This window comes from Anopheles aquasalis, chromosome 2 (genome assembly GCF_943734665.1).
Source record: "Anopheles aquasalis chromosome 2, idAnoAquaMG_Q_19, whole genome shotgun sequence".
In the NCBI taxonomy this organism is placed as follows: Eukaryota; Metazoa; Arthropoda; class Insecta; order Diptera; family Culicidae; genus Anopheles; species Anopheles aquasalis.
The window spans coordinates 8,295,065-8,322,500 of NC_064877.1; the positions used below are offsets into that span (position 1 = coordinate 8,295,065).

General features: G+C 46.0%; 2 protein-coding genes across 8 annotated transcripts in view; one reads left to right on the top strand and one right to left on the bottom strand.

Annotated features, from left to right (window-relative positions):
- LOC126572415 (RING finger protein 44-like) overlaps window positions 1-27,436 on the top strand; it is a 52,581-nt gene that overhangs the window by 17,995 nt on the left and 7,150 nt on the right. For 4 of the 7 annotated variants that reach the window (XM_050231704.1, XM_050231707.1, XM_050231708.1 and 1 more), the window contains exons 2-4: window positions 22,530-23,274; window positions 26,982-27,252; window positions 27,338-27,436. The exon at window positions 27,338-27,436 is cut by the window's right edge and continues 1,065 nt beyond it. In XM_050231704.1, coding sequence (XP_050087661.1) covers window positions 23,096-23,274; window positions 26,982-27,252; window positions 27,338-27,436 — 549 coding nt within the window. In that variant the 5' untranslated portion in view covers window positions 22,530-23,095. Of the gene's footprint in view, window positions 1-22,529; window positions 23,275-26,369; window positions 26,850-26,981; window positions 27,253-27,337 lie in introns of those variants that run through there. The other 3 variants (XM_050231709.1, XM_050231706.1, XM_050231711.1) reach the window with 3 other exon arrangements.
- On the bottom strand, window positions 10,028-12,794 carry LOC126572178 (uncharacterized). Its single transcript, XM_050231284.1, has 2 exons — window positions 12,566-12,794; window positions 10,028-12,105 (listed from the first exon to the last, which is right to left on the bottom strand). Exons 1-2 carry the CDS (start codon window positions 12,792-12,794, stop codon window positions 10,028-10,030), a joined length of 2,307 nt encoding a protein of 768 aa, XP_050087241.1.

The following is a 27,436-nucleotide window of genomic DNA, read 5'->3' on the forward strand; positions in this document are numbered from 1 at the left end:
TGTGTGGAAAATGGCCGTGGAAAGCGGTTCTGAATGGGGAAAGCTTCAGTGCGGCGGTCGGCTTGGATCAATCCCGGTAGCAAACTTCTCGATGATGATCCTCTACTCCACTCTCTGCTCCTGCCAGTAAAGGGAAGCGAAACGAATCATGCTCACCAATGGTGGTGGGTGGTTGTTCTGTTGTTGTTCCTCACCATATCCTGACGATGGCCATATTCAAAGGACGGTGTAGGTGGCTCCAAAAGGTGCCCCGAGGTACGAGGAATATGGATTTGAGGCTCACCACGAGCACGCATCCGCCCCAAAAAAACACATGAGCCACCTCCACTCAGTGCAATGATGTTGTTGGCTTTTCCAACCCAAAATCATCCCCCATCCCCCAACCCAAACCACATGTTATTATGTGTTCCGCGTTTCGTTTTGGTCTGGGCTGGTTTCTCTTATCCCGGCAAACGAACTTTGGAACATAATTTCCAGCCATATCATTTCCAGTCCTAACGAGATTGCGTTTTCGTGGGTGGGTTTTTTTTACTGGGAATGGCTGACGTTATCTCTCACCAGCAGCAGTAGCAGCAGCAGCAGTAGAAGTAAAGAATATGAGACAGATCAGCATCTGGGCCTGTACGCTAAGCGGGGGCCTACGATAACGCGCCCACTGCTGGGTGTGTTTGATATTTGATAACTTTGGTCCTATTCTCTTGTTTGCCTTTTTTTTTTTTGGGGTGTTTGATCAAAGCAACCAAGCTCGAGACCCACGAAGGAAATCTTTATGTTCCACCTTCTCGGTGCTCTCGCTTTTGAGGGAAAGGCGTGTTTTCGTCGCTTGGAATAATGATTCCAACACTTGAAACTGTTACTCGAAAACGTCATAGTTGGCGCTGCGTTGTTGTTGTTTGAGAGGCTTTTGAGCGAAAAGAATACTAAACCAGTAAACGTTCCAACCGTAAATTTACCGATAGTAAATGTCAGTAGCGGCATGGGAATCGGGTGTAAATGAGCACTTTTATTCAATCATGCTACTGGCATATCCTTCTGCACACATTTCATTCATCCATCCATCCGGATCTGGTGCTGTAAGGTCAGGTTGTGATGGCGTAATACGGCAACAACAATTGCGATGGACGGATGGACTGGAACCGGGACGGAACGGAGACGCACTCAGCGAGGTGCTGGCAGCTGTATGCAGGATACCGTATCCCGAGGGCGTTACTCAATTGCCAACCGGGGAGAGCACGTGTTGTCGTGTCTGGAGTTGGAAGTAAACGTTGGACTCCTGTTAGTAGCTCTAGAGGCGCCCAAGACGATACCGCCATCCGGTCCGGTATGTTGTTACAGGCGGCCGCTCAGCACGACATGAGTTTTAATTAATTAGTTTAACACACATATACTCGGAGACCTCCGATGGTGGCGTGGTGAGCAAGAGTTGCATTAGAGCGAAGGATAATTAAGTTCACCTTTTGCCGCCTCGTCTTGTGCTTTTCCATCGTAGAGTTTTGTGATGTTTTTTTTTTGGTGTCACCCCAGACAGTTCCTTCTGCAGCTCAATGTCTAGTTGACCTGCTTGGCGATCTTGTTTTGGCGGTTGTTGTTTGCTCAATTCCTTTCAATTGGTTGTGTGCTTCCTTCCTTTGCCCGAAATTGGTCGACTAAATACTGAAGACGGGGCCAGACATTTGTGCCAGCTGACGACGCGCACGTAATCGCGACGGTCTCGCTGCTGGCTGCGTGGTGCCAGCAATAAAAACGCTGATAACGGCCTTTGGGCCACGCACACAACAGTGACCATCCGTTTTGTTTCTGGCGCCTAGGCGTATGCAGCGTCCTGGTTATCTCTAGCCCGCTGTGCACAACGCCCATCATTCGCTATACCGTCATCGACATCGCTCCGTACTATCGTCGTTTGTCCTCGATGCATCTGGAATAAGGAAACTATGCTGGCTCTGTCTCTGTGTTTGTGTCTGTCGACTCGTGGTTCGTGTATAATTTTCTCGTAAAAGTTTCGATTAAGGACACGAGTTTGGTTGCCTGCTGTCACGAAATTGAGGAACATCCCAAAAAAAGAGCTTCTCTTTTTAAGCTGGACTGGACAAGGAGAATTATTTAAATAGTTACCTCTACTGTTTAAGTGTTGTTTATAATTTCTACTTAAACAATACGACAAACCAGATGTTGCTACAGGTTTGATAAACACAACCTACACTAAATTATACATTTCTTCAAAGTTTATTCAAACTCCATAACGAACCGGTTCCAATTACCGCAGCGCACAGGTTACTCATTGTTTCGGCAAAGCGTAGCTCACCATAGCTAACACTGAATGTGTATTTAAGCTTTAAGCGTGCAAATCCACACAAAACTTATCTCGCGAGTGACACGAAAGCCAATCTTCCAAAAAAGGGAAAACCCTGTACCAGCTGCCGGCGCGGGAGATGAGGGCTTAGTCCAAACAAGTCCACCGACAGACGAAAGAGAGAGGATCCCTAATTCAATTTACTTTCTGCAAGACTCATCTCCCTCACTGTTCGCTGTTCTTCTCGGTGTGCTGGGTGAGTCAACTTTTGATAACAACAGTGTACTCTTTCTGCTGCTTTCGGTGCGTGCGAAACGTCGATGAGTTTTGACAAAATTCCCGTTTTTTCTCCTTCGCTGAGTGCGAGATCCAGCAGAACCAAACACGTAAAGGTGGCTTACATGCCTGCCACCAGCGTAAGGGCGACTTTCTTCGTTCTCGACAGCGCACTGGCAAGATTAACTTTTGCCAAAGTACGAACAGCATAAGCAGCATGATGATGATCATTGGTTTTTTTTCAGCAGCACCAGCAGCACACACAGCTGGGGAGAGGTTTTCAATTAAATTTGTCTCTTTGCTGCCTGAAGCCGTGCGTCCTTGTGCTTTACTTTACATTTTCACCCCAGCGTTCTAATTGAAACGTTAGTCAGCCAAGAACGGTGCTGTGGAACTGATGGACTTGGGTGACATGCTTCATTAGCGAGCCATTTTGAAGGATTCATTGTGCCCAATCAATCACTGAGCTGAAATCCGCCTTTCAGTTGACGTAAGTCCTTCGGTGTCGTAGAATTTTATCCATTAAGGAACTCTTTAGAAATATTTTCGTCAAAACAAACATGTCGCCTTTGATGCTTGAGCTGCTTTCGAACAAGCTAGCCTCGGAACATGACAGTGCTCTAGTTTTCCTCCCAATTCCGACAATTTATTTTGATGAATATATGCTAATCCTTCCGTGGCATGGTAATACTTCCCATCCGAATGCTTAATAGCCTACTCCATTCCCAACGAAAACGTTGCAGGGGCACTAAGGTGGGATTTTTGTTGCAAAAATGGGAAAACCTGTTCCGCCGGTACTCATGTTTAATAATTAAAATGTAATTTAAATTTGACATTAGCATCGTTTCTACCATGCAAAGCGAAAGAGAGCGGCTGTTTGCGTTCCTGCCACCGTTCTAAGCCTACTACTTGTACCGAGCAACACCAAAAATCCCGCGCTAGCCAAGATGGCGAAGTGCACCGTTGATTGGTTGGATGTTTATGATTTTTTAAAAAGCTACAAAACCTTCTCTGCCGCCTCTAAACGATGCAGTCTAACACATATGCACCGGGGTGTGGAGTAAGAACACCTAGCGGGCGACAGTCCGGGGCCACGTCCGGTTTTTGCTTTTAAAACGAACACTAGACATCCAGTGCATGCTACGATGACGGAACGCTTCTTTAGTCAGCTGACGGTGGTGTAATATGGTTTGTCGTAATAGCTTCTGGATTACTTCAAGTGAATCATTCCGTACGGGCGACAGGGCAGTACTGCTGAATCGATGATGACGGTAGTCCGTTCACACTGCGCCAACCCGTATGATGGTGATGGAATGTCGTCCCAAGTCTGTGGAAAGGTTAAGTAATTCATTGGCAGTTAAATTAAGTGCACGAGCGCTGCTGCGGCCGCCGCCGCCATCGCCAGCATCAGGCAAGCAGTGCCGGCAAGTTCTCGCTTGCTTTTGATTGGTGACACTGGCGGACTGGCAATCGGCGGCCGCTGTCTGCTGGTACTGGATGGACAACAATGCGCTGAAGGGGAATAGCAGCAGCAGCAGCATCAGGAGACAGTGTGAGAGAGAGCAAAGAGTGCGGGCGACAGTCACTCCAAAAACGAGGAATATCCTGTCCAGTCCTTTTGGGAAGGGCACGGTACGAACTCGAACTCATTTCAAATCGGATACGCTGCCGGATGTCTCTAATGAAGGATGGGATTCAACCGGGATGATGATGCTGCTACTGGGCACCATTTTACGCTTCGTTTACTCACTCCACTGGCGGTCGAAGGGAAATCACTTCACAAATCCCCCGGTCTCTGGACCCCACCGGTCGGCGGCGGTATTCGTTAATGAGATTTTCTGTTGATTTAACCCCGCTTTACAGTCTTCACTTACCAACCAACTGATAAGGATTTCATTTCTTCTAAACTTTCAGATCCTCAACCCTCTGCGAGAGAGCGAAAGAGAGATAGCGGAGAGTAGAGTGTGTTCACGATCGTGGGTTGTGTGAGCATCAACAACGACGACTGCTGCTGTCGGGCACCACAAGCCACAGGCCACAGCTGCCACAGCCACCACAGCCACAGAGGAAACGTATAATCTTGGAAGTGTGTAAAATGGTTCGCTCTGCTGCTCGTGGTATACTACCGAAGGGGCGCACCTCGCTCCGGATTGTCTCACCAACTGCACAAGACGCCGTGGTAGTTGGATGATAAATCTTCGGCTAACCTTTCCCCCGGCCATCACCATCACACCACACCGCCTTCGACCAAAGCCTCGAGAGCCGAAGCGAGCGAGTTGAGGTAAATTTATAAAAAAGTAAACGTTACGTGCCTCAGCCACCGTCCGGTGGTGAACGGGGAGATCCATGCGCCACCGTGCCAGTATCACAATATTGACTTCGCCAGAAAACTCTGGCCGATAGTCAAACAACTCTGTTATCTCGACGCACAAACCAATCAAACCGGGAACCAAGAAAGAGAGAGAGAGAGCAATCCCTAGAACGCTATTCCGGCTGGCGATATAGGCCGAGGTGCTTGTGGTATCCGGGAGCGAACGATTCAACCTTCAACTCTCCCCCTTTGGTTGGTGGCGGAGTTCTTAGTGTAAACTTTGGTTTGTTTCTTCCCATTTTTGCAATCGCCTTCGAATGCTCGTCGGCGTCTCGATAACGATAAGGGACGTTTTTTTTCCACCGGTAGTTTTCGGATCGGTGCCTCGCCTCGTGATAGTTCTTTGCTTCGATTCTTCTAGGAATGTTGTAGCGACCGAGGCAAGCAAGAAGCATGGACAGCAAGACAGCCTTCGTGGATGGGTTGCTCACAGACCGTTGCTAGGACAACAATCCCACATGCACACGCTTGTTTCCGCGGGGCACCGTTGACTTTCCGTTCAACCGAAAAGAGGGCATTTTGTTTTCCACTTTTCCACGCCTAGCCAGCAGCTTGCTGATAAGAGGGAGTTGTGTGCCGTATAATATGGGAAGGATTAACTATTGAGGCCCATTTGCTTGTTGTGGTCGGCAACATCGCGTCAACCGACTTGTGTGCATGGTGTGGTACGAGTGTTTCCACCAAGTGCTGCCAGATAGATGTGTGCTGGAAGGACTTCTGGACCCACATAAATGTCCCACAGACCGGCCGGGCAAGGGTATTAAAATGAAATCAAATAGCACAAGAGTAGAGCAGTCAGTACGTGAGCTGCGCCGGCATGCGGTGGCCGGGCATCTCTCCGTGTGTGCGGTTCGGTTGATTGGTTATTTCATCCTTCTCCCTTTCTCTCTCTCTCTCTGTCTGTCTCTGGCCGTGTGTGTTGCGGTTACCCACCCACCGCACGATGAAAGGTTGCGTGCGTACGACCCGACCCCGATTAAACATATTTTACCCTCGCTTCCATATCAGTTTTGATGAAAAACAGTCGTCCTTAGCCCCGTATCCAAAACGGAGGACGTGTGCCGCCCTCTACCACGGTGGCTACCCCCCTACCATTTTTTCGTTATCATTCGACGCACATTACCGTAAATGAAGAATAACCGCCACCATGATTCGGTGGGTGGTTTTTTTTCTGGGCGAATTTTGCTAAAGGGAGCAAACGGGGAAAACCTGCTCCTGCTATTCAGCTGGAAGCCATTCTCTCCAGTAGAAATGGTGGCTCCGCTGGGCGTCGCCTGCTACAGAAGCCTCGTAACGATTAAACTACTCTCTCACTCCCTTTATGCTCGAGAAGCGAGTAGCTCTGCAAAGTTCAACACAAACTCTACTGGCACACCGTGTGGTGTGCACACTTCATTTGTAACCGTCGTTTGTGTATAATTTTCGGTCGTTTGCTTAAAGCGCGCATCCGTCGGATAATCCACGGAGAGTATAGCTGCGCGTTGGAAGAAATGATGAGGCACGTGAGGGTACCGGTTGATGATGATGATTAGGCCGGTCGGCAAAGTTTCCGGGCACGTTGTCGAAGGTTACTTCGATGTTTAAACCACCACAACCCAGTGGCACATGATGCTCGATAATGGGATGTAGTGGTATGAGGCGTCAAGGTAGTTTATTATTTATGAGCAGTTAGAATTCGTTATGCAAACTTCATTCCATACTTTTGATTCGGTTGTGCTGTTAACAAATCTACCAAGTTCTACTGGTAGTGGAAAGCCCTAATTTACAAGCGACACAACCCTTACTACCCTTACCCATGACGCAAATCACTTTCATAACGCAATCGATTAATGTTGTACGCAAAACCGCGACACATTTCCGCGACACGAAAAAGGCGCTCGACTATGTCCTTGAAGGATTTCCTGGTAGATGTGAAGCGGTGCCAGTCCACCATCTGCACGTGATTTGGCATATTCCTACTTCTAATTTTGTTTCCGTCCTCTTGCCGTGGACTAACCTGAACTCCCGCTATCGCTTAGGGACCAATCCGTTGGGTAATATTTTGCACGATTTGTTTTGCGGACAACTTTTGCCGTCGGGAAATCGAATGCCTCGGAAGGAGCGTGTCCCTGTCTTCCTGCGTTTTTATTTTGTAAGGCGAATGATGATGATGATGATGCACAGGAAATTACATCGATGACAAGCGGGTCTCGATTCGCGGTGGTTATTTCGGTAGCGTTTACCTCGCCAAACAAGCTACGCTGCCTCCGTGGTCTCCTGGTTTTGTATCGGTTCGGATATGATTTATGCTTCGGGCTATTTTCTCTGTGTGCTTTGATTGTTTTTCGCAATCGAGCGGTAGGTTTGTTCAACTAGGAATGATAGATTTGTTTTCAATGGTTGCCGCGTCGCAGGAATGCATATTCTTTACATTTATGTACATTCAGTTACCCATCGATGACCTCCCGTCTCAACAGCAGTCCGGGAAAGCAGTTTGACGAAAGCAAAACCTAACCAACACATGCTCTCGATAAGCGCTTTTCCCATTTGCCTGGTGGCATCTGGTGAACGATGGTAAATTGCACCGAAACTAAACTCTGCACTCATATTGCGCACCTAGGCCGCTCTGCAACTAATAGACAAAAGGCAAAAACAAGTGGCACCTGGTGTGTCTCGTCGTTTATCTCGCATCGCACTCGCAGTTTGCTTTGAAAGATGTGCAGCAGAAGAATCGCCCGCGATAACGCATTAAGTGTGCTGCTCAACTTTAGAGTTTAAGTGAATTATTTCGTGGAGTTTCACAATTCATTTTGGAAAAAAAAACACAATAGTAGGTTAGACGTTTGTGTGTGTATATGTGTGTGCCGTTGATCTATTTTCTTCTCACTGCAGTGGTATCTCTCTATTTCAAAACTTACCTTCCCTAACCACACGGATTTCTAGTCATAAGCAGCGAGCGCATGTGTTTAAATTTACGTTTAAAGTGCCATATTACTACAGATGATAATAATAAGTTACACATTCATTCGTTTAGCGCGGTGATGAGCGGTTGCTCGGTAGGTACGGTTGTTTAGATCTTGCGGCTGCATCGAATTGTGCTTACCGCTGCTGGTGTGATTTAGAAGTACCTACCTTATATTAACAACATTGTATTCGTTACGATAAGAAATCATGAAACGAAGTATTATTAACCTCTAGCATATCTGTGTACGTCGTCTTGTACTATCTGCATGATCTTTCCTACACTTCACAATGTTTACATTTATATTTACGTATTTCATGGAGCAAAACCAAAACCCAAACAAGACATTATACTACATAAACGGCTTATTTCATTTACTTACTCCGCTGCATTCCAACGTTTGTTTGGTTTTTTTTGTACTTTATTGCTTCCGAATACAAAACACAAAAACAGACAGCTAGCGAAGTTGTACTAATGTTCGTTTTCTTTCCCCCTGGGTGTATGTGACTCCTATCTTGCCATAAATTCTTTTCTTTCAATATTTACATCTAAAATAGTTTAATACCGTTTCAATCATATGTTGTATAAAGTTCGTATGCTTTAAAAACGTAAAGAAAAAAGAAAATGTTTGACATATCATAGTGGACGGTTTGTCAGAGTGTTATTGCATTTAGTAGAGGCTGCAGAGAGAGAGAGAGAAAGAGAGAAATCATACGATCGAAAGCAGTTAGTAGACACATTAATCTGCCGCGCGTAAGCAACTATCCGAGGGCGAATGCTTTTTTTATGTGCACAAAGTTTTCCACACCATACACCATGTTTAACCAAGTGAAAATGTACTCTAGCTGTATGTATTGTTCCGTTTACGCTCGTAAAATAAAGTACCACGTTTTCAACTGATATTAATGTATGTTTTCTGGCTAGTGGATGCTCGTTCTATGATATTCGCTCCTAACAAATAACCATCCTCCTCTCCTACCCGATTGACCGCTTCTCTTTGGCCCCTTTTTTGTATGCGAGATCACCTAAGGACTACGAACTACCCTCCTCTCCCACACCACCCTCCCTAATGATTGCCTAAAGATGATCTAATGGATGGTTCCTTTCCCGTTTCATTTCGTTGCTCGGCTTCACAATTCTTCGTCGGTTCGACTCGACTTGGTTCTGGAGGTGTTAGTGTGTGTGTTGTGCATTGTTAGATAAACTTTTGCTAAAAGTTTTCGAGCTGGAAACTTTTTTTCATACTTCATAGTTACATTAAATGCTTCCTATTAAGTACATTAGTTGTTCATTTCTTTTCTTTCTGGAAATAGAATGAAACAAACAGAAACAGGTCCGGTGCTGGGATATTGAAAATTGGCGTTAGCATGGTTTTGAATGTACTTTTTTTCGCATTTATTTCGCATTTCTCTACACCACTATTGAGCGCTTAATGGGTACGTGACAAATTCGAGAAGAACTGAATCTTGTTCTATCTGTTGATCACTTCGAACTGACGCAAAAGGTAAACAGAAGCAGTTAGAACGTGCCCATTGCATCTAAAGTGTTTTCTCTTCCTTGTACAGCTCCCGGAAATCGCTTGATTGCATTATTACCTCACGCTTCCCATGCGTAGCCATCACAACACTGATCATGACGACGCATAAAAGTCTCTATTTACGCGATCATTGATCCCAGCATCCAGCTCTACTTCACTGTGATAGGATTAGCATTTCCATTCTTTTTACACCCGATTCCCGCTACCTTTTGAATACTTTATGCACAACGATTGTAACACACGCGCACAAGTGGCTGCTCTGTCCCTAACCGGCGTTTCCATGCATCGTATTGTGGTCATTGTGTTCCTCGTGATTTGTTGAAGCCTTCTGCCACTGCCATTGGTTCTTCTCTGCACTAAACGTGAAAGAAATATCAGCTATTATCTCCTATCGTGTTTGTAGTTTGCTTCATTTCCATTACCAGAGATTGCTTTGGGCTAGTTTTGCACTTGCAGCTCAGTTAGATCATGTACATTTTAACATAAATTATTTTAATTACATTGTATGGTACTATTTGGGCGTCAGAAGATGAAGAATAACATTCAGGATAATAAATAAATAAGTTAAATCAGGATATAAATCAATAGGCGGATGTAGAGCAACGGCGCAGGTTAACAATTCGGGGCCAGGGTGCAGTACTGGGACGCAGCACAGTATATCAATCCGGTCGGGCATGCCATCTTCAGCTTTGTGAATTTTTTTGGACTCTTCCGATGGCAGAGGTAGTAGTTGTGGTTATCAACTGGATCGGCCATGCGCCCTTCTAAGTGGCAGCGTGGCGCAGTTCGGTTTGCCTTCGTAGTCGGTGTCGTGGTGGTTTTAGTGGCCAGCTTAGTACTCTCAGATACTACCGGTGCCTTCCGATGCAGCACCGTCAATGGCACCGACTGTTGTGCGTCGCTGGTGCGTGTCAAGACCTTCATCGCTTCCCGACGGATCAATGCGACATACTTCTGGGCCGTTCGTAGCAGTTCTTTTTCGGTTGGGTTCTTTTGCTGTTTCCGGTGCGCGTACTGTTTGCGTCGCTTGGACAGAGCCTGTTCTCGTAGCAGTGGCTGTGGGTGCTTCTGTTGTTCGGTTTTCAACGCTTGACAGGGCTTGTACGATACCGTATCGCAGAGTCGCGTAACCTTGTTGAACGCGGTATTGCTCGGACAGGTAAAGGTCTGGAACATGCCATTGTGGGGATTGCAGACGTAGTACCGGAAGCAGTCGGTACGGTTCGGTTGGCGACTGCCAAGGGAGCAAGTGAGCACCGAGATACGGCTATCGTGCGGATTGGCTTCCAGCATCGGCATCAGGCTATCCTTGTACTGATCGTAGTCCAGCGTTGTGTCGTCGCCCAGTGCAAACAGTTTCATCTGCAAATGGGACGCTGAGCCAGCTGATTCATCGGAATCGCTCAGCTCGTCGGTAAAGGCTGCCTGAGAGGCTGGTTTCGATTCGGCATAGTCACTCTCGTCGCTACCTTCGTCTACATCGCTATCTTCAGGCGCTGTTTGGTCAAGCAGTTCGTTTCGATTGAAGGAAACATGCTGAGCAGCGTAATCTGGCTGCCTGTTGTAGTTTACTGATGGATTGAGCTGTTGGAAGTTGTTATTGGGTTGTTGGTTATAGTTTACCGGTGAACCGAGCGGTTGGAAATTGTTATACGATCCTTGATTACCAACTGGCGCTTGCAGTAATTGTCCGGTGCCAGGACCAGCAATGCCAGGTGTGTTGTACGGGGAATTCTGTTGCTCTAGCCGTTGTGCCGTATAAGGGTTGTGGGTTGGATTTTGATATGCATTAAACGGTCCAAACTGTTGTGGGTACGATGGCATTGGCAAGATTTGGTTACCATAACCATCGTAGAGAATTGGTCCTTGCTGTACAAATTCGTTCTGTTGAAGCTTTGTACCAGGATTGCCCTGCGGAGTGTAGTATTTTTGCGGGATGTTATATGCGTTCGTTAAGCTTACGCCAACCGGGGGATCTTGGGAGTTGTTTAGAATTTTTGTGGCATAATCTTGGTGAGACGATTGGTATGCCGGTCCAACAGGGACGGGAATATAGATCGGTGTTACTATGGGCTTCTTCTCTACGTTTGTTCTGAGCGCGGCAGCGTCTTTCTGGTTCGAAATTAACTGCTGCGATATGTTGAGCAAGTTCCTGATGATGTCCTCGGACACGATTCCATGGGCAGGCTTAGGAGCATCCGTACTGGAACTAGCAATGATAGTGTCCAAATTGCTGCGAGTTGGGATCCTCGCTTGCGCCTCCTGAGAAGAAGCAGTAGAATAATGCCCCTTCTCTGCCGATAAGAAGTTGCGTCGCTTCATCTGCGTGTTGAACCAGTTCTGTTGATGCTTAATGAGCTTCTTAAGTTGTTGCAATGTCGTCTCGGCACTTTCAGCTGGTTTAATCGCCGGTTTAGTCGTGGACGTGACACTTGGTTCCTTCAAAAGAGATACTGATGAATTTTCAACGCTTTGCGAGCTGCCTGCTTCCGGCTCATTAAATGGCTGGTCCAAACACCCGTCACCACTGGATTCATGGTCGTCTGGAAACATGGCACGGCTGAGTTCGATCCCATCATCAAGCGCTGTGCTGCTTGGCCCACTGTACTGAAGATTGTCAATGCCATACACGTTTTCGTCACTCGTGTTCCGATCATCTTCGGCCGATAAATCACATTCCCAGTCGTTATCTGAATGCACAAAGATAAAGAAAATTGGTTTTAGGCATTTTTTTAATAAACAGCTTCAGTGATCACTTTTCACTTTTAACAGCTCTTGCTTTGCTTTAGAGAGCAGTTTCACGATTGACCAGTAGTACGCACTAGCGTTTCAGTGGTTTGTCATACGGCGGCGTAGCGAGTTTATCTCGCGTCACGTTTCATTAGCATCCATCTGCCGGACTCGCCACACCGGCACTAGAGCATTAGCATTGGCAATCAGTGGAAGTGAAAGCTTCAACGATCATTTCACACTTCAGAACAAGTTCAGCTCACTAGGTCACTGGGTTCATTAGGATTGCAATAGCTTCGTGTGTTGCTTAAGACGCGCGTTTCAGTTATCTGACCTCAGTCGCTCAAATATTATGCGTAAAGTACAAAGCAGATTGTTCACTTCCATTAATCATACTTTGCGTACGGATCTTTAACTCACCCGGGACGACGCACGTGCCGATATATTGCCTATACACGAGCCCTTTGTGACACTGTACCGTGGTCCACACGTGATCTCCGTTTGCTAGGTTGTCACAGCGCAAGTACTGATCGCACCGAGACGCGTGTGGTCTTGTAGCATCGGGACAGTATGCCAGTGATGTTTGCGAGACTACCAACGATTGTATCAGCGCGATCAACAACACTGTCCACTTGAAAATGCGCCCCATTTTCGTTGTACTGTATGCACGCTACGGATTAGCGTTTTTTTTGTCTTTCGCGAGCGCCTCTTTGCCTTCGAAGCCCTAGCACAGCTCGGTAGGTCGTTCACTGTCGCTGGTTAAAATGAAACTGTTCTGTTCCCTGCTACGTTTGCACACGTACAGGAACGATCTTCTAACGCCCATTGAGCATTACCAGCTGGTGCTACATGACGATGATTGTTGGTTCTGCCATTTAGCGTGTTACAGTGATCTGGTTTTAGCACGCCAGTAGGCTAGGAGTGAGTAGCAAATTTGACAGTTGCATCGCATCGTGAGCTAAATTGCGATGCGCGTCTCTGTCACTTATTTCCGGATGACGTAGAACTTTCACATCGTACTATTTTGTGAAAGTTTGGCCAGTTTGTCGAGGGGAGAGGAAGAAGTGATTTTAAAGAATCTGCACGGAAATCGAAAGTAGAAACGAATTTAGGAACGAATACCAATAAAAAAGTATATGCGCAGGCACGATCAGGAATTTAGCTAAAATAGTTTCATCACCACTCTTATTTTGGCTTTCGATTTTGATCGATTTTTGGTAAAATCATGATGCGAAAAAGCAATCTCTGTGTAATGGAAATGAACGGTCTGCGGTTTTACTTCGCTCATCAGATGCAAACTCTCTAGCGGTGAAATGTGAAATTTCATCGTTTTTCAGCATGTTGGTGAAGGCATTAAAGGTAACTATGTAGTGTGTATATCATAAAGAATGACAATAGTAAGTAGTTTACAGCACAGCTCTCGCTCTCCAAGTTTTTCATGGATTGATGCTTTAATGCTCCGTGAATGCTTCCGGCACGGGCTAGCTGTGGGGTTGGATGGATGCATTTCGCATCATTTCATTAAAAAAAAGCATTGTGTTGTGCATCTTCATACACTGTATTTGTTCAAATAATCGCGTTTTTTAATCTTTGCTTCGTTCGTGTGTACTTCATGCTGTAACAGATATTCATTTTGAAGTAATTCTTTTTTTCAGGGTTTTCCATTTGTGGTTGTGGTGAATTCCCTTAATTACATTATTGCTGCATCGTAGCCACACTGATTTTTGCTGATTGAATTTTTATAAATACTGTATTTGTAACAATTTCTAAGCATTATCTGTTATCTTTATTAGCGTTTTCATTTCTCTGCTGTGTTGTTTTTCTTCTGTTTTATTTTAATGTTGGTTTATTGGATATTTTTTGTTTATCGTATAACATTCCTAACTATCCTTGCCCTGTACAGCGTAAATTTCCTTACCCTCATGTGTCTAACTTTATGGTTAGTCAGCTTGGTATATTGTAATGTTTGTATTAATGAATGTTAATCATTTTTATCCTCATCAGTTTAGCTGTGCTAGGAGGGAATGGTGTTCAATGTACAGCATGTTCACATATTATTCGCACATAGTCCCTCAGATGAAGGCTACCGTGCTACAACAACTGCTTCAACCACCGCTTCGTATCGGCTGCTGGTTTACCTGTGAATGAAGGGGACAATATGCTCCATTTCTATTCATCGACCACGTGCACAGATCATTCCTTATTGCTACTACTGCTGCCTGTGTCTGTACTTCTACTATTTGTCCTACTATTTCTACTTTTACTACCACCCAACCATTACTACTGACCACAACTGTACCATATGAGCTGCAAGTACTACGCTACTAGTGCTTCTTTGGTTGTCGATTTCAAGGTAACAGGTTTGTATTTAGTAGAATGTTAGTTTAGTGATAATGTGTGCGAGTGTGTGCTTCCTTTCGCATAACCTGTTGGGATCTTATTTAAACATTCAAACAATATGTATATGAAAGCTTTCAAGTAGTGCAAGGGGTTTTGCAAAAAAAGACTTCCTATTACTTATATTTGTGTTCATAAATGCAAGCCAGACAACAGTCACATACTAATATCAAGTATTTAAAGTAGAAATAATTCGTAGTACAACTACTGTTTTAACCCAGCGTGTGCTTTTATATTTTGCTCGTATCAAAAATCGATCCACAAGACTTATTTACTCCTGGCTGTCATGCGCTACCGTTCCCAAAAAAAACGTGATTGGGAACACGTAGAAAGTGCACATTAGGCACGTCCGGCATTAGTTCCCAGATATTCCGGGATATCGTTTTTTCCATTTAAGTTAAAAGTCTCGCGCTACTAGGATTCGACAGTCACCGATACTCGTACACCACGTCCATGTGTCACATCGCTCTAACGAATTATGACATTTGGAATCGGTTTTCATTCGATCCTGCTGCAGGTCCGCTCTTGCTTCGCCTATATTGTGCCTTGTGCCAATCATAAGCATCCAAAATGTGTTTGTATGTTTTTTTGTTTAGTTTTTTGGCTTCTATTCATAACACATCGTTGCGTCGTGCACATAACTCGATAAGCTTTAACTTCATATCATAACCGTCGGGGGACTACTGTTCTTCACTTTGTGCCAACAATATCGATACCATGACGTTTGGTTCGATCTGTGCGGATCATGCTCAGAGGTAGAAAGAGTGATGGTGCGCAAAAAAAGCTTTGGCATGATGATGATGATTGATTGATCCGTCACCCTAGTGTCACGCTTTCAAAATGGCTCGCTACGGTCGCTTACTAAAAAGAGTGACGATAAGGTTTCGGCGTTGATCGATTTTCGGCTTCATCCCTGGGTTAACCGTGTAGGAAAACAGAGGATCGATATTTCATCGAGCACAGCACTGCACCCACAATGTATTTTAAGCTTTTCTATTTCTACTTGACAAGAATAGAAACGGGTTCCTTTGATTAAATCTTATTTTGTTGAGGCCGAGCTCCGCATCTTGCTGTGATTATTTTTCTGTTATTATTACATCACTAATGGTCTATGGGATGCTAGTTAGAATATTTTTATATTAGTCAACCAGCGACATAACAAGATTGACCGTATCAAGCGACTCTTAAACTTACTCATTTCTCCAATGAAACACCCTATCTTAAAGACGCAAAATCCTACATTACGAGGGTTTATAAGATTTATACGGGATTTAAAAATCCCACGGAACAAGCGGCGAACAAAACCGAGAGCATAAAGAGAGCGGGCTCTGCAAATGGCAAATAATCAAGATGACACCTCGTGGCAATAAGTTTCCGGCTAGGGAATGTGGTTTGCGTTTGCACCGGACCCGTTTTGCGTTAGCTTTCACCCACATCTTTTTCATTGCTATTTGTTCATGATAGCGTACCGAACGGACGAACGAGCAATAAAAACGGACCCCGTGGTTCCAGGGTTTTCCTTCCTGCCACCATCACCCCGCTTCTTCGGCCGGATCCGGATCATGCTGAAACGGTGAAAAGCAAATGGATGTTGAACGCCACATCAGACAAGGAATAGCGAGAGTTCTGCAAGATCCTGCAGGAATTGTGCGGGCGTCCACAGGATGTGGTGGCGAGATATGAAAAGGGGATGGATTTTAGCATAGAAAGAAAGAAAGGAAAGAGAGTGACAGGGCAGGGAGGGTAGAAAGGAGCAAACGTCCGTGCCCGGGCGGCTGCGCTGGCATGTGCGGGCAGATTAGAATTTGCTGAAATTATTTTTTCATCAACCAAACATCGTTATTACGGAGGCCACCCACCCTCCAGCCCAGTCGTCCTGTCGTCCTTCTGTTTTAGCAGCTTTCCTGGGAGCTGAGACCACCTGGGGTGGGTACGGTCAGTTGTTTGCTTTTGCCTCGGTTATGGCAGAAGCCGAGGGTTTTTCACGGGCGGGGCACGTGGCATGATGGTTTAGGAAAATTAAATTTTGGAAGCTCGTATAAACCGTGGGACGAAACGACGATGCATAAACATCGAGATCGGTTGAGAAACTTTCGAGCCTTTCGTCTCGGGGTTTTGTTCAAGAGAGTGAAGAGAGAGAGAGAGCGAGGTCGTTAGTGATGATGGCCATAGTGTGGGCTGTTAGGCCAACGCGATGACAAAGAGACACGTTCTCCGGTGTACAGTAATTTCCAAAATAAACACTTTAACATCAAGCAGTGTTGTGGTTCACTAACGAGCCATTACTGAAGCACCACGCGGGGGAAATGCATGTAATTTATGCTGAAGCGTTCTCATGCGTCCCCCCCCGGCTTAACAAAATGATGGTCTCCGGGGGATCTCGGGATGCGATTGCTGTCAAACGTCACCATAACAACCGCACAGCTACCTCCCCTGATGCTTATTTTGGCCACGTATCCGTCACTACACCTAAAAGCTGCTCGCATCTATTTGTCGCAATGATGCTCCTGCGCATACATGCTGTTATGCTCGATGTGGAGGCTTCACGCCGACAGTTCGGTCGCTCACTCATCAATGAGTAATTCCATCGATAAATCATGAACCACTCGGGGCGGGTGTCCTTATTGGATGCGAGGCCTGCCGCTAACTAGATGCCATTGACTCGGTCAGTGTTTGTCACGTGTGACGCACACGGAATGCTATCCCGATCAAAGTGAGCCCCGGGATCGATTCTGATCAATTTTGAATGGATTTAATGAGTATCATTCGCGCGCCGGAACTGCCGGATTTCATTAGGAATTAATGTGCTTTCCATTACCGGTAGGGGCAAAGCCAAACGTCGCGGAAAGGGACAAAAAATCCGGCAAATGCTGCGGACTCACTATGAGTTGGAATTGATAAACCGTGATCAAAGGAAGCTACCGGGAATGCGTTTAAATTAGATCCGGCTGGGAGACAGGTGAGGGGGTAACGCAGTGCCATCATTACCATTGATTGGAGGATTAAATTCTTTGCTGAACGGTGGCACTATGCGTTTTGCTGCCCATCAGTTTCCGTTTTGCGTCTTTTTTGGTTGTTGTTGAAAGGCGCAAGGGGTATTATGAAATTGGTTGGAAAATTGTCCTGAACGATAGGAAAATCAGACACAAACACGATAACACGGTGGCGGCCATTTTCGTTATCACTCTCGAGCACCCGTCTCTACATCGCCCGGTGTGGAGAACGCATTTCGTTGCGGAAAATGGAATAAAAATTAATTGATCGTTAATTAATCAACGCACTTTTGCCGGTAATGGTTTTGTTTTTATGCACGGAACGTGCGATCGTCTCACTGGTGTGGCGATGGCGATACGCGAGGGTGTCATCATTTGGGGTGAAGGAAGCGGTGGGCTCACCGGCGACCGGTGTACGCGTATAGATGGTAAGACTGGTCCCTTTTGTTACGCTACTACGCTCGAAGTCGAATTCATTAGCTGGCGCTCGAACATTAATTGGCGTCCCATTTTGGGCACCAGCTAGTTGTGGACGGGTCCCATATAATGGAGAATTATGCAATTTAATGATTAGTGAGGGATACCGTGCGCGTGTGGTCACCAGGGGAAACCAATTTTGGTTCGATGTTGATTAGAAATACTTAAAGTCGTACTGTCAGTACGTGACGGATGTCCGGTGAGTGTTCAGCTGAACTTGAAATGAAGGACATCGAGTGAATCCTGTCCACTTTATGAACTATTTTTGTGTGTAATGTCTCCTAGCATTTCCAAAAGATCTATGTTGCTTTTAGGTTCGATAAACAAGAACCGAGAACAGGGCGGGACTGTGATCGCAATTTCATTTCGTTTTAAAATTCATAAAGATTCTATACAATCGAACAAAAAAAAGAAGGATTTCTTGGTACTGCATCGAATGCAAATCTTTTGCCTAATGCGATCCAACCAAGATGAGAAGGGAGCCGACGAAAAACCGATTACGTTTTTAATGATCGTCCCTATCAGCTAATAGAGCTGACAGCCTTCGGCCACACACAAAGAACCGCCAAATCTCTTCCTTTCATTTCACAGAAAGGTTCCACCGTGCTCCATCTTGGCCTTCGACGGTTGAGATTGAAGCGTATAGAGTCCTTCGGCCACGGAGCAGCATCAGGTCTGGCCACAGAGCTGGGGCCCCGCTTTCCTTAACACTTGTAATCTTCAAAGGCTTTAGTGGTGCTTAACTAGTGGTTAAATTAGAAGGCACATTTCCATCCCTGTCTCACTCACCGAGCTCTTAGGAGTGTCTTAGGTTCCGTCTCCATCATCATCATCATCGTCATCATCAGCTTCGCTCGTCTTGCTGCTACGCGAGATAGTTTGGTACGGTAGAGAAGACGGTGCTAAGAACTCGCGAAGCTAGGATCCCGCTGCCCTGGGGTGTGGGTATCGGCTCTATCCAACACAATCATGCTCCTGTCGAGCCTCCTCTCGGCCCACGAAACAACAGATACCATTGAGTTGAGCCGGGTGCGGATGATTCTTCATTCTGTGTAGCAGCGCTATCGGTGTATGGAAGATCCTACCAAGATCCTCTCGGAATATGGAGCAAAAGGCGACGAGGAGGTTTCAGGTGGTGCGCCATTCATCCTCAAAAGCCCTTCGAAGCGAAGAGTAGTACTGGTTCTCTGTGGGGGGGGGGGGGGGGGGGGCTCAGAGTGTGATGTACGTGTGCCCGGCATGGCATGGTTGAGTGAAGAGGTGAGGGATGTCACACTCCAAACACAAGTGCAGGAAACACTCTAACGAGCTACTATTGTTTCACCGAACCCTCGACGACGAAGGCGAGGACGATCCCTTTCATTCGCTTATTCTTCTGCGAAACCTTCAGCTTTCCTCTCTCTCCTGGCCGGCATCTCTTCATCCTTTCCACGCCAAGGGACATCAATCTGGATGACGATGGTCGAAGGGCTCGATAAAGACGCGCCAGATAACAGTTAACCAACGTTTCACCAGCCCGCTATCTGGGTTGCTACTTCATCCATCATGGGATTTATCGAAGATATTTCTGTGTATCGGATATCTCACTCATGGTCCTGCCAGGAACCGATACTAAACGGTGGTGCAAAGATCCGAAGATTTGTGTAAAGAAACGCTGCTTCGGTATGGTCGGGGTCAAGTGGCCGCGGAATGATGCTCCAACCCTGCTCGCACAGGATCATTATCACATTTTAACATACTTTGTCCTATTCCCTATCGACCCGTGGGAGGAGGGTGGCCTGGTGGGGGGGGGGGGGGGGGGATTATGCGAATCCGCTCCAGACCAGACCGGCCGTAGACTTTACGGGAATATTCATCATCACGCTCTCACGGCAATCCGAAACGCTGAATGATTGCGCTCGTTGGCTCGGGTGGTATGTCCCTGTCCACCTACCTTTCACCGGGCTCTGCCTAGGCCCCAATGCCTTCCGGTACACATGCCCTAACCGGTGGCACGCAGGCGCATCACAGCGCCAACACGCAGTTCTATTGCGCAAATGCACGCTCTCTCTCTCTCTCTCTCTCTCTCTCTCTGCGTTTCTCTAGCGTACTGTCGTTAGTAGCTGTAGGGCTACTACTACTACTAAACACGCACACATTCACCGTCCGTAGTGTTTGTTGGTGTTGGTAGTATGCGCTTAGTGTGTTAGTAATCTCTACGCTCTCTCTCTCTCTCTTTCTCCGTCGCCCGCTTTGTCGTTCACCACGAGGATACGCAGTGTCGCGAGCTTTCGGGATGATAAAATGATATAGCGCCCAGAAGCCAGGCAGGCCAGCCAAGCAGTAGCAGATCATTTTCTGGCAGCATTTTCGTTCCGTTTAAAGACTGCACAGTGCGTATAGGAATAGGAGGTTTAATGGAATGTGAGTTTCAGTGTACACAAGAGATCTGTGACATTTTCATTCAGTATCCTTATCATCCAGATATGTTCCGGTTTTATGAAGTAACGTTAACATATGTGAACACTAAATGGGGTGGTGACTAGTGCCCGGATATGCGTTACGTTTAAAAGTACGCCAGCCAAGGCGGATTCAATCGGATGTCCTCTAGAGGCAGCTGGTACCAAACAACATCGAACCATCAATCCACTTTCGGTCGGTGACTCCGGTAGACGGACGCGTTCATGTTCTTGCACCGTTGCGCCGCTGCGCCTTCTCATTTGTTAGTAAACATAGTTCCCCGTAAGGAAGACGCTTGGTGGCAGCTTGGCACGACGATAAGAAGAACGGTTCGGTTCCAAACAACCGTTTGGCACGCACGTACCTCCCGTCGTCCCAGCCGCGAGACTGTTGTTTGCTGTTGCATACCGCACTCGTCTCGTATCGCGATACCGGATCGATACCAGGTAAAGGGGTTTGTTGGTGGCGTACCGTTTTGTCCCATCGCATCGCCTTTACCAAGACGAGCGGCAACGGTTTGTTTGTGCTACGATGCTCTCCGACGATCGGAGGGAAAGCTAATGTTGTTATCTGACCAAAAACCTCGATTTCGTTGCCCTTCCTGTTAGTCGTAGCAAGCGGTGTGGCGGCGGTTTCCCAGGGTGGTACGCATTTCACGATGGTGCTGGCGGCTCTTCCGGTAGCGGATCGTTTGTCCGCCGTTATTGCCTCTCCGATTGTCTTCCCCTTTGTCTCCGGTCGTCTTGCGTAACACGCGTTACGCGAACGCGCCCCAAAAGAGACCGACAGTTAGGCGAGGGGCCTCGATTTGTTGTGAGGCTGCTGTGCTGTGGGTGCAGTGCGTTGTTGTGCGTCGTTTGTAGGCCAGTGCCATCACCACCGCCACCTGGTTCGCATTCCGCGCTGAAATCGAAAGTTGCTCATCCATCCTCGTAATGATGATGCGCTCTGCTTGTCTTGCCGTTTTCGCCGGTTGCCAGTGCAGACGCCGAGGAGTAGAGGAGGCGGCAGGGGATATGAACCGGTACGTACACAGCCGCGACCGCGCTACAAACAACAATCGTTTGTTACTACACCAACACAACGCACTCGCTGTGTGTGGCACGTTGTAATTCGTTGTGAGAAGAGCTTCCCGTGAGATGGAGTGCAAACAGACAAGAGTTGCCGCAGACAGCTGCAATCGGCTATGGCCTCATCAATGGTCAGAAGAACCATCAATACATACAACGCTCACGGTTGTAATCCTTCCGTTTGGGGGGGGGGGGGGGGGGGTGTGCTGTCCTTGGGGCGGCATAACATTATGCGAATAAGCCTTCGACCTTCGCGTGTAGCGTAGTGTGCAAGAGAGAATGAGTTGCATGATAGTAAGCGTTAGCAACCTATTAAACTTATCGAGGTTTCTCTGTTTTCTTTTCACAGGTCTGACATCGATGCCCTCCACAAAGGACCTCCGCTAGGGGTTCGTTTAGCGGATTTGCGATGGTTTCTGTCCTGTCTCTAGAGTCGACGGAAAAATCGAAGGATCCTAGCCGGAAGCGTTTCGAATAATGGTCCAAACTAATACTACCGACCGTACAGATTTCTGTGGCCACACGACTGTGTTCGTGCGTTTCTGTTTCTGAATACTAAGAAAAGCTCCCGTGCGTGTGAACGGAGCAAGAGGAAGAGCTTTAGTGTTGAAACTCCCAGGGTGTGTGGGTGTTTGTCGCGTAGTGTGGACTGCTCCTTCCTTATCTCTGCTGCTGCTGCTGCTGCTGCTACTGCTACTGCTACTGCTGTCGTCCTAGCATTAGCAGCATTGCGGCTGTGTGCGTTTCAGATGCGGAAAAGGAAGGGGGATGGCCGGAGGTGTCCTTTCCGCTCGTTCTCTCCATACGTAACCGGCAATGTGCGCTGTGCTTCCGTGTAGTAGTAAAAGGGGAGCGTTTTGTTTACACGATTGTGCCAAACCCCCCACCGCGTTCTGCAATGCCTTTGCGGTGCATTGGTTACGTTTGGAACGGATCTGTGATCTACGCCCGGTGGTGCGGTGTCTATATCTTTCCTTAATTTGTACGATTTGATTTCTATTATTACAGTGAACCATATATTGTAGTGCAATTCGTTTCGAGCTCGTGCTAAACCTACGCTCCACGAGTTCGTGAGGAGAGAGCCCGGACAGCGCTCATGCAAAGTATCAAACATTTAGAGTGTGTGGTCAGAGTTGGCTGTGTGGGCAAACAGCGAAAACAGCAACTAGCAGGCTAGTGTCGAATTTGCCCCCTAGAAACGCCGTGCGTGTCCAGCCGCTGCCGCTGCCGTCTGTCTAATCTGTGCTGTGTCTCTCTGTGTGTTTGCTAGTGTTGTGATCCGGATTTTGCCGGAAGCTACATTTACCTCTCTAGCCTAGCCGTTCCTCCTTGCTTGCTTGGTGATGCTGTGCGTGGTTAGCGGTGTCTGAGGAAGCCAGTTTTGTGGAAAAATCGTCATAAGAACTAAAGAGTGTAGTGCGGAAGGGTGTACGCCAACGTTCATCGTCGAGGATCAGGTGCCCATCAGCGAGGGGAAAGGAGAAGGAGACGAGCCGAGGTGTCCGTCCCGGAGGAGGAAGAGTTGGTGTTGGTGAGTCGCGGAAAGAGGTGTCTCGGTTACACGTGGGCGCTCTATGATGAATCCGAACCATTCGGGGGCCACACGGCGGCCCTACTCACGCGGTGCCGTCCCGAGAAACCGGTCGCGGATGCCGTTCTCGCCCCATCCGCATCACTCCAACCGGAACCACAATGGGGGCCACAACCAGTCGTGGTACAGCAACAAGGACATGGAGAACAGCTTTAACTACGGGTAAGCTGTTTCGTTGTCCAACACTTTCGCTTCGAAATGCTTAGTAGTGTCAGTCAGTGCCAAAAACCAGCACTCGACCCATACAAACTCGGTAGTAGTCAGCATGTTTCTTCAGAGATTAGGGTCAAGTTGTGTCGTGACAGGGAACTTCATGATAGGGCGCCTTGGAACGATTCACTAATAACAGTTACGGATCACGGTTATACAGTTTTCATCATTAGTATCTGCTGTGTGCGGGGGCACTAGGAAACGGTATCCAATTTTTTATCGAGCTCTATCTTTCTAGTGCTTTTCTATTTGTTTTCCCTTATTCCAAGTAGTATTAATTGTATTCTAGGTTGGACATGTCGATGATATACCGTTACTTACTTGATTGATATTTTTCAATGGTATTTTTTTATCTAATTTGTTTCTCTTCGTTGAACCAATATTTAACAATCGCTTAATTCCTTTGGTTTTCTCATAATATTTTTTTAAAATCTATTTTTAATGTGTCGTTATCTCTATGACATCTATTTCTATCTATTGCACAGAAAAGTGAATATCTTTACGACAGTACCACACGATTCGATTCCTATGTACTGAATGTTCTAGATAAGCTCATTAAAATTCGATACCGTTTCTTGGTGGTGGCTCAATATCCATTTGCAATCGACTCAAAACTGGCTTCGCTGTGCTGTGTACGCTCACCACACCATCGTTTCATCGCGAAACGTTTCGAATCGATTGCACATGCACCGGCGAAGCAACGCCAGCCCGGGGGCACCCCAGAGCTAGGCTTTAGGGATAGCAAGAGTTTGGTAAAAGTATCTAATCAAAAAAAAAAATAACAGCTCTTCACAACTGCAACCTCCGTCCCATTGCGTCATTGCGTGCGGTGAAGGAAATATCAATATATAAATTATATACACACGCATTTGGCAGCGAGGCAACATAAAAAAGAAATCCCGCCCCAAAAACTACCCCAAAAACTGTACCGACGACTGCCAACTTCCCATTTACTGCTACCACTGCAAACGTGTAGTATTGAGTTCACTTACTCTCACTTTAATATGCTGCTAGTTCTCAGACAAGTGTTGGTTGTATCTTGGCATTGTGACTTGTACTTTTATCAATCTCATACTATAGTGTAATTATATATTGTTTCTCTTCCCTGCGAGCTCTTTTTGTGTTTGGGTTTTGGTTAATTCTTTATAGTTTTTCGCAATCTAAATGTGTCGCAAATAATATGTTTCAAGTACAAAGTTCGATTGTTCACCGATTAGCTTGGGTTTAGATGATTCGAGTGTACAATCGTGTTTCTAATGTTTAATAAATAAGTTAAGTTTGATTAATTTGGTGAATTGTTTAAACGCCAATTAATTTTTAGATCATTCCCAATGATTCTTTGTTATATTTATTTTTTGTTCACTTCGCGGTCCACTTAATTTATATTTTAATTCAAAATTTTCAAAATAATGCTTTGTTTTTGTTCATTTTTTGTGTATTGATTACGTTTAAATATATTTAAAACATATTAACATAGTAGCGATAGTTGAACGAATTTTGGGATTATTTTTCGCTCCTTTTTTCGTATTTTTTTAAAGCTCTATTACGCAAACCCCTCCCACCATATGAGCATACTATACAAGTACAACTCAGCACGTGCAGTTTCTGTTACTACTTGTACTTAGCGAATGATCAATTTTCCTGCCAAAGATAACGCTCAACCTGTATGAGTTTACCCGCTTTCGTTTTAACGAAAGTTTCAACGATAGCTTGGTGGGAATGCATTGAATGTTGGTGTTATGTTCGAGACGCAAACAAAGAACAACCTACTCCTCACTGCAGCGCTTTGCTCGATCATATTTGCAGATTTGTTACGTATCTAGAAATGTTTCTCCGGCAACAAATTACTAACCCATCCACATCCACGAAAGGAGGAACTCCGATGTTTGTGTAATGTTTGCATTCTTTTAGTTAAACAAAAAAACCCCAAGCCTCATTTCGTTCTCTAACTGTTGCAGCAACTGTACTTCAGAAGCAATGTTCAGGATATTGCGGTTGAAGAGTGCCATTTGTGATATAAACTCGTCCGTTGTCTGTTGCACATGACTGTCACTGGCTTTGCGTGCGGCCAAACCTCTAACCCAAATAGTTAGTGTAATGGAAGTACTGTTCAAGGTTTTTGGTTGTGCTCGTTCGTTCGATTTAGCTTTTGAACTTAGCTTTCTGTTTCACGCCCACATCCTAGAACACACCGAGGAAGAAAAGGAACAACCTCATTAATACTGTAATGGTGATGCTCAATGCAACATTGTTGAGGTGTGCCCCATCACGGATTATTTCATGATTGATTTGAAAGCATTGTTTTATGGTTTGCTATCTTTTGTCCATGTTTATTTGAATACTGCCTTAACTGCCTTGCAATAGATATGTTACATTTACTTCCTTCTTCCGTGGCTGGTTTGGTTTCATCTTCCATACATGTTGTATTTTCTGTATTCTGTCCAGTGTATCTTTTTCTTAATTTTATCAAAGGAGGAAAAACTTCCCTTCCTAGCAATTGCATTGCAACGACGGGCCTGACGTTTGATGATGGTTTTTACAACATGCTTCCATAAGACACTCCTAATCAAAGATATGTCCTTGCCACCAGAGGGCCCGTGTAGTGTGTTCCATTGATTAATGTTTCTTTATCCTCTTTTATCCGCCAACAAGAACACTTTGTTATGTGCAAGCGATTCCATGTATCTTTATATCACAAATAGCTTTTTTTGATTAATACCTTTACCGATCGACCGATTTCGTTTACACTTCCCAAGCTCGATAACAGTTTTCTCTTCTACATTGTAGAGCAGTGCCAGATGTGTTCACTTATCGTTACCCTTTCTCGTAAATATATTCTCTAATTATATATAACTATATACATATTCGTCCACACATGGGTATATGCAAAATACTACAAAACAAAAATCTACATAAGCTTATGCTGTAATGGTAATTGTGTAAACTATTTCATTTTAATTAATACATAATTGTTTTTTGATTTTTTCTTCCGCATGCTTTTTGTCCTTTGTGGTAAATTTACTTGCAAAAACTATGAATCAACTGAACTGAACTCTGTACTCGTAAAAAAAAACAACAACTGAACCTCCTAACATTGTACGGTACGGTCACCGCTGTCCTCACCACTACCTCCTGCCGCCACCATGACCGCTCGCCGTGTACCAATCGGCAAACACCTAACACTAAACGTATTGCAACAATAACCACCGAATACGCATCAAATACAACGACTATCACCTTCATCTCTCGCTACACACCACCACGCAACCATTGCATTCTGGATTTTGAACGCTACTCTATCTGTTTGATTGTTGTACTCTTGTAACCCACCTCCCGATCGCTACGCGTTTGTTGCCTTCTGCGCTACTCCTACATAACCTCGAACTCTTTCCCTCGATCCTCCCTGCTCTTTCCTGTACCCACACCAACTGCTGACTATGTCGCAACCACCGTTCCGCAACAAACCACACGTTCATTTCACTTTACTACGCGAAACTGTTTCCTGCATCGCACTTGCAACCACCCTGGTACTACTATTGCGACTACTATTACCACTACTACTACTGCCTTCTGCTCACTCATAATACCCATCACGATCATCATTACCATCACGCACACACGTGTGCGCTTGCAAAACACACGCTAATTCATCCGCGCAGTGACAATAACGGAAGTAGTCCGAAGGAGTCGTCCTTCACCTACTCACCCAAATCCCCGCCGGTGCAGTTGCATTCTCCTCCCCTAACGAGTCGTCCAGCAGCGGCCATCCTAGTGCCTTACGGTGCTGCTACTGATGACGGTAGTATTAATAATAGATCTCAACAAATTCTTAGAGCCGGCCCGAGCCACATTGACCGGCACCGGATCAATATGGGCATGCAGGAGCGCAATCGCCACTCGATGGGCGGTTCTGCGATCGATCGTCATTCGGTAAGTCGGTCTCTGTGCAGTCGTGGAGAGGAACGGAGAGGATTAATAAACTTTACTTCTCTTTTGCTCTTTGCTTTGCCTCTAGGGACACTTCGAGAGCTCCTCAAACTCTTCGCGTGGATCGGAGCTGCACGTTGACACCCGCTCAGTGATGTCGATGGATACGCTGCGTAATAGCCGCGAC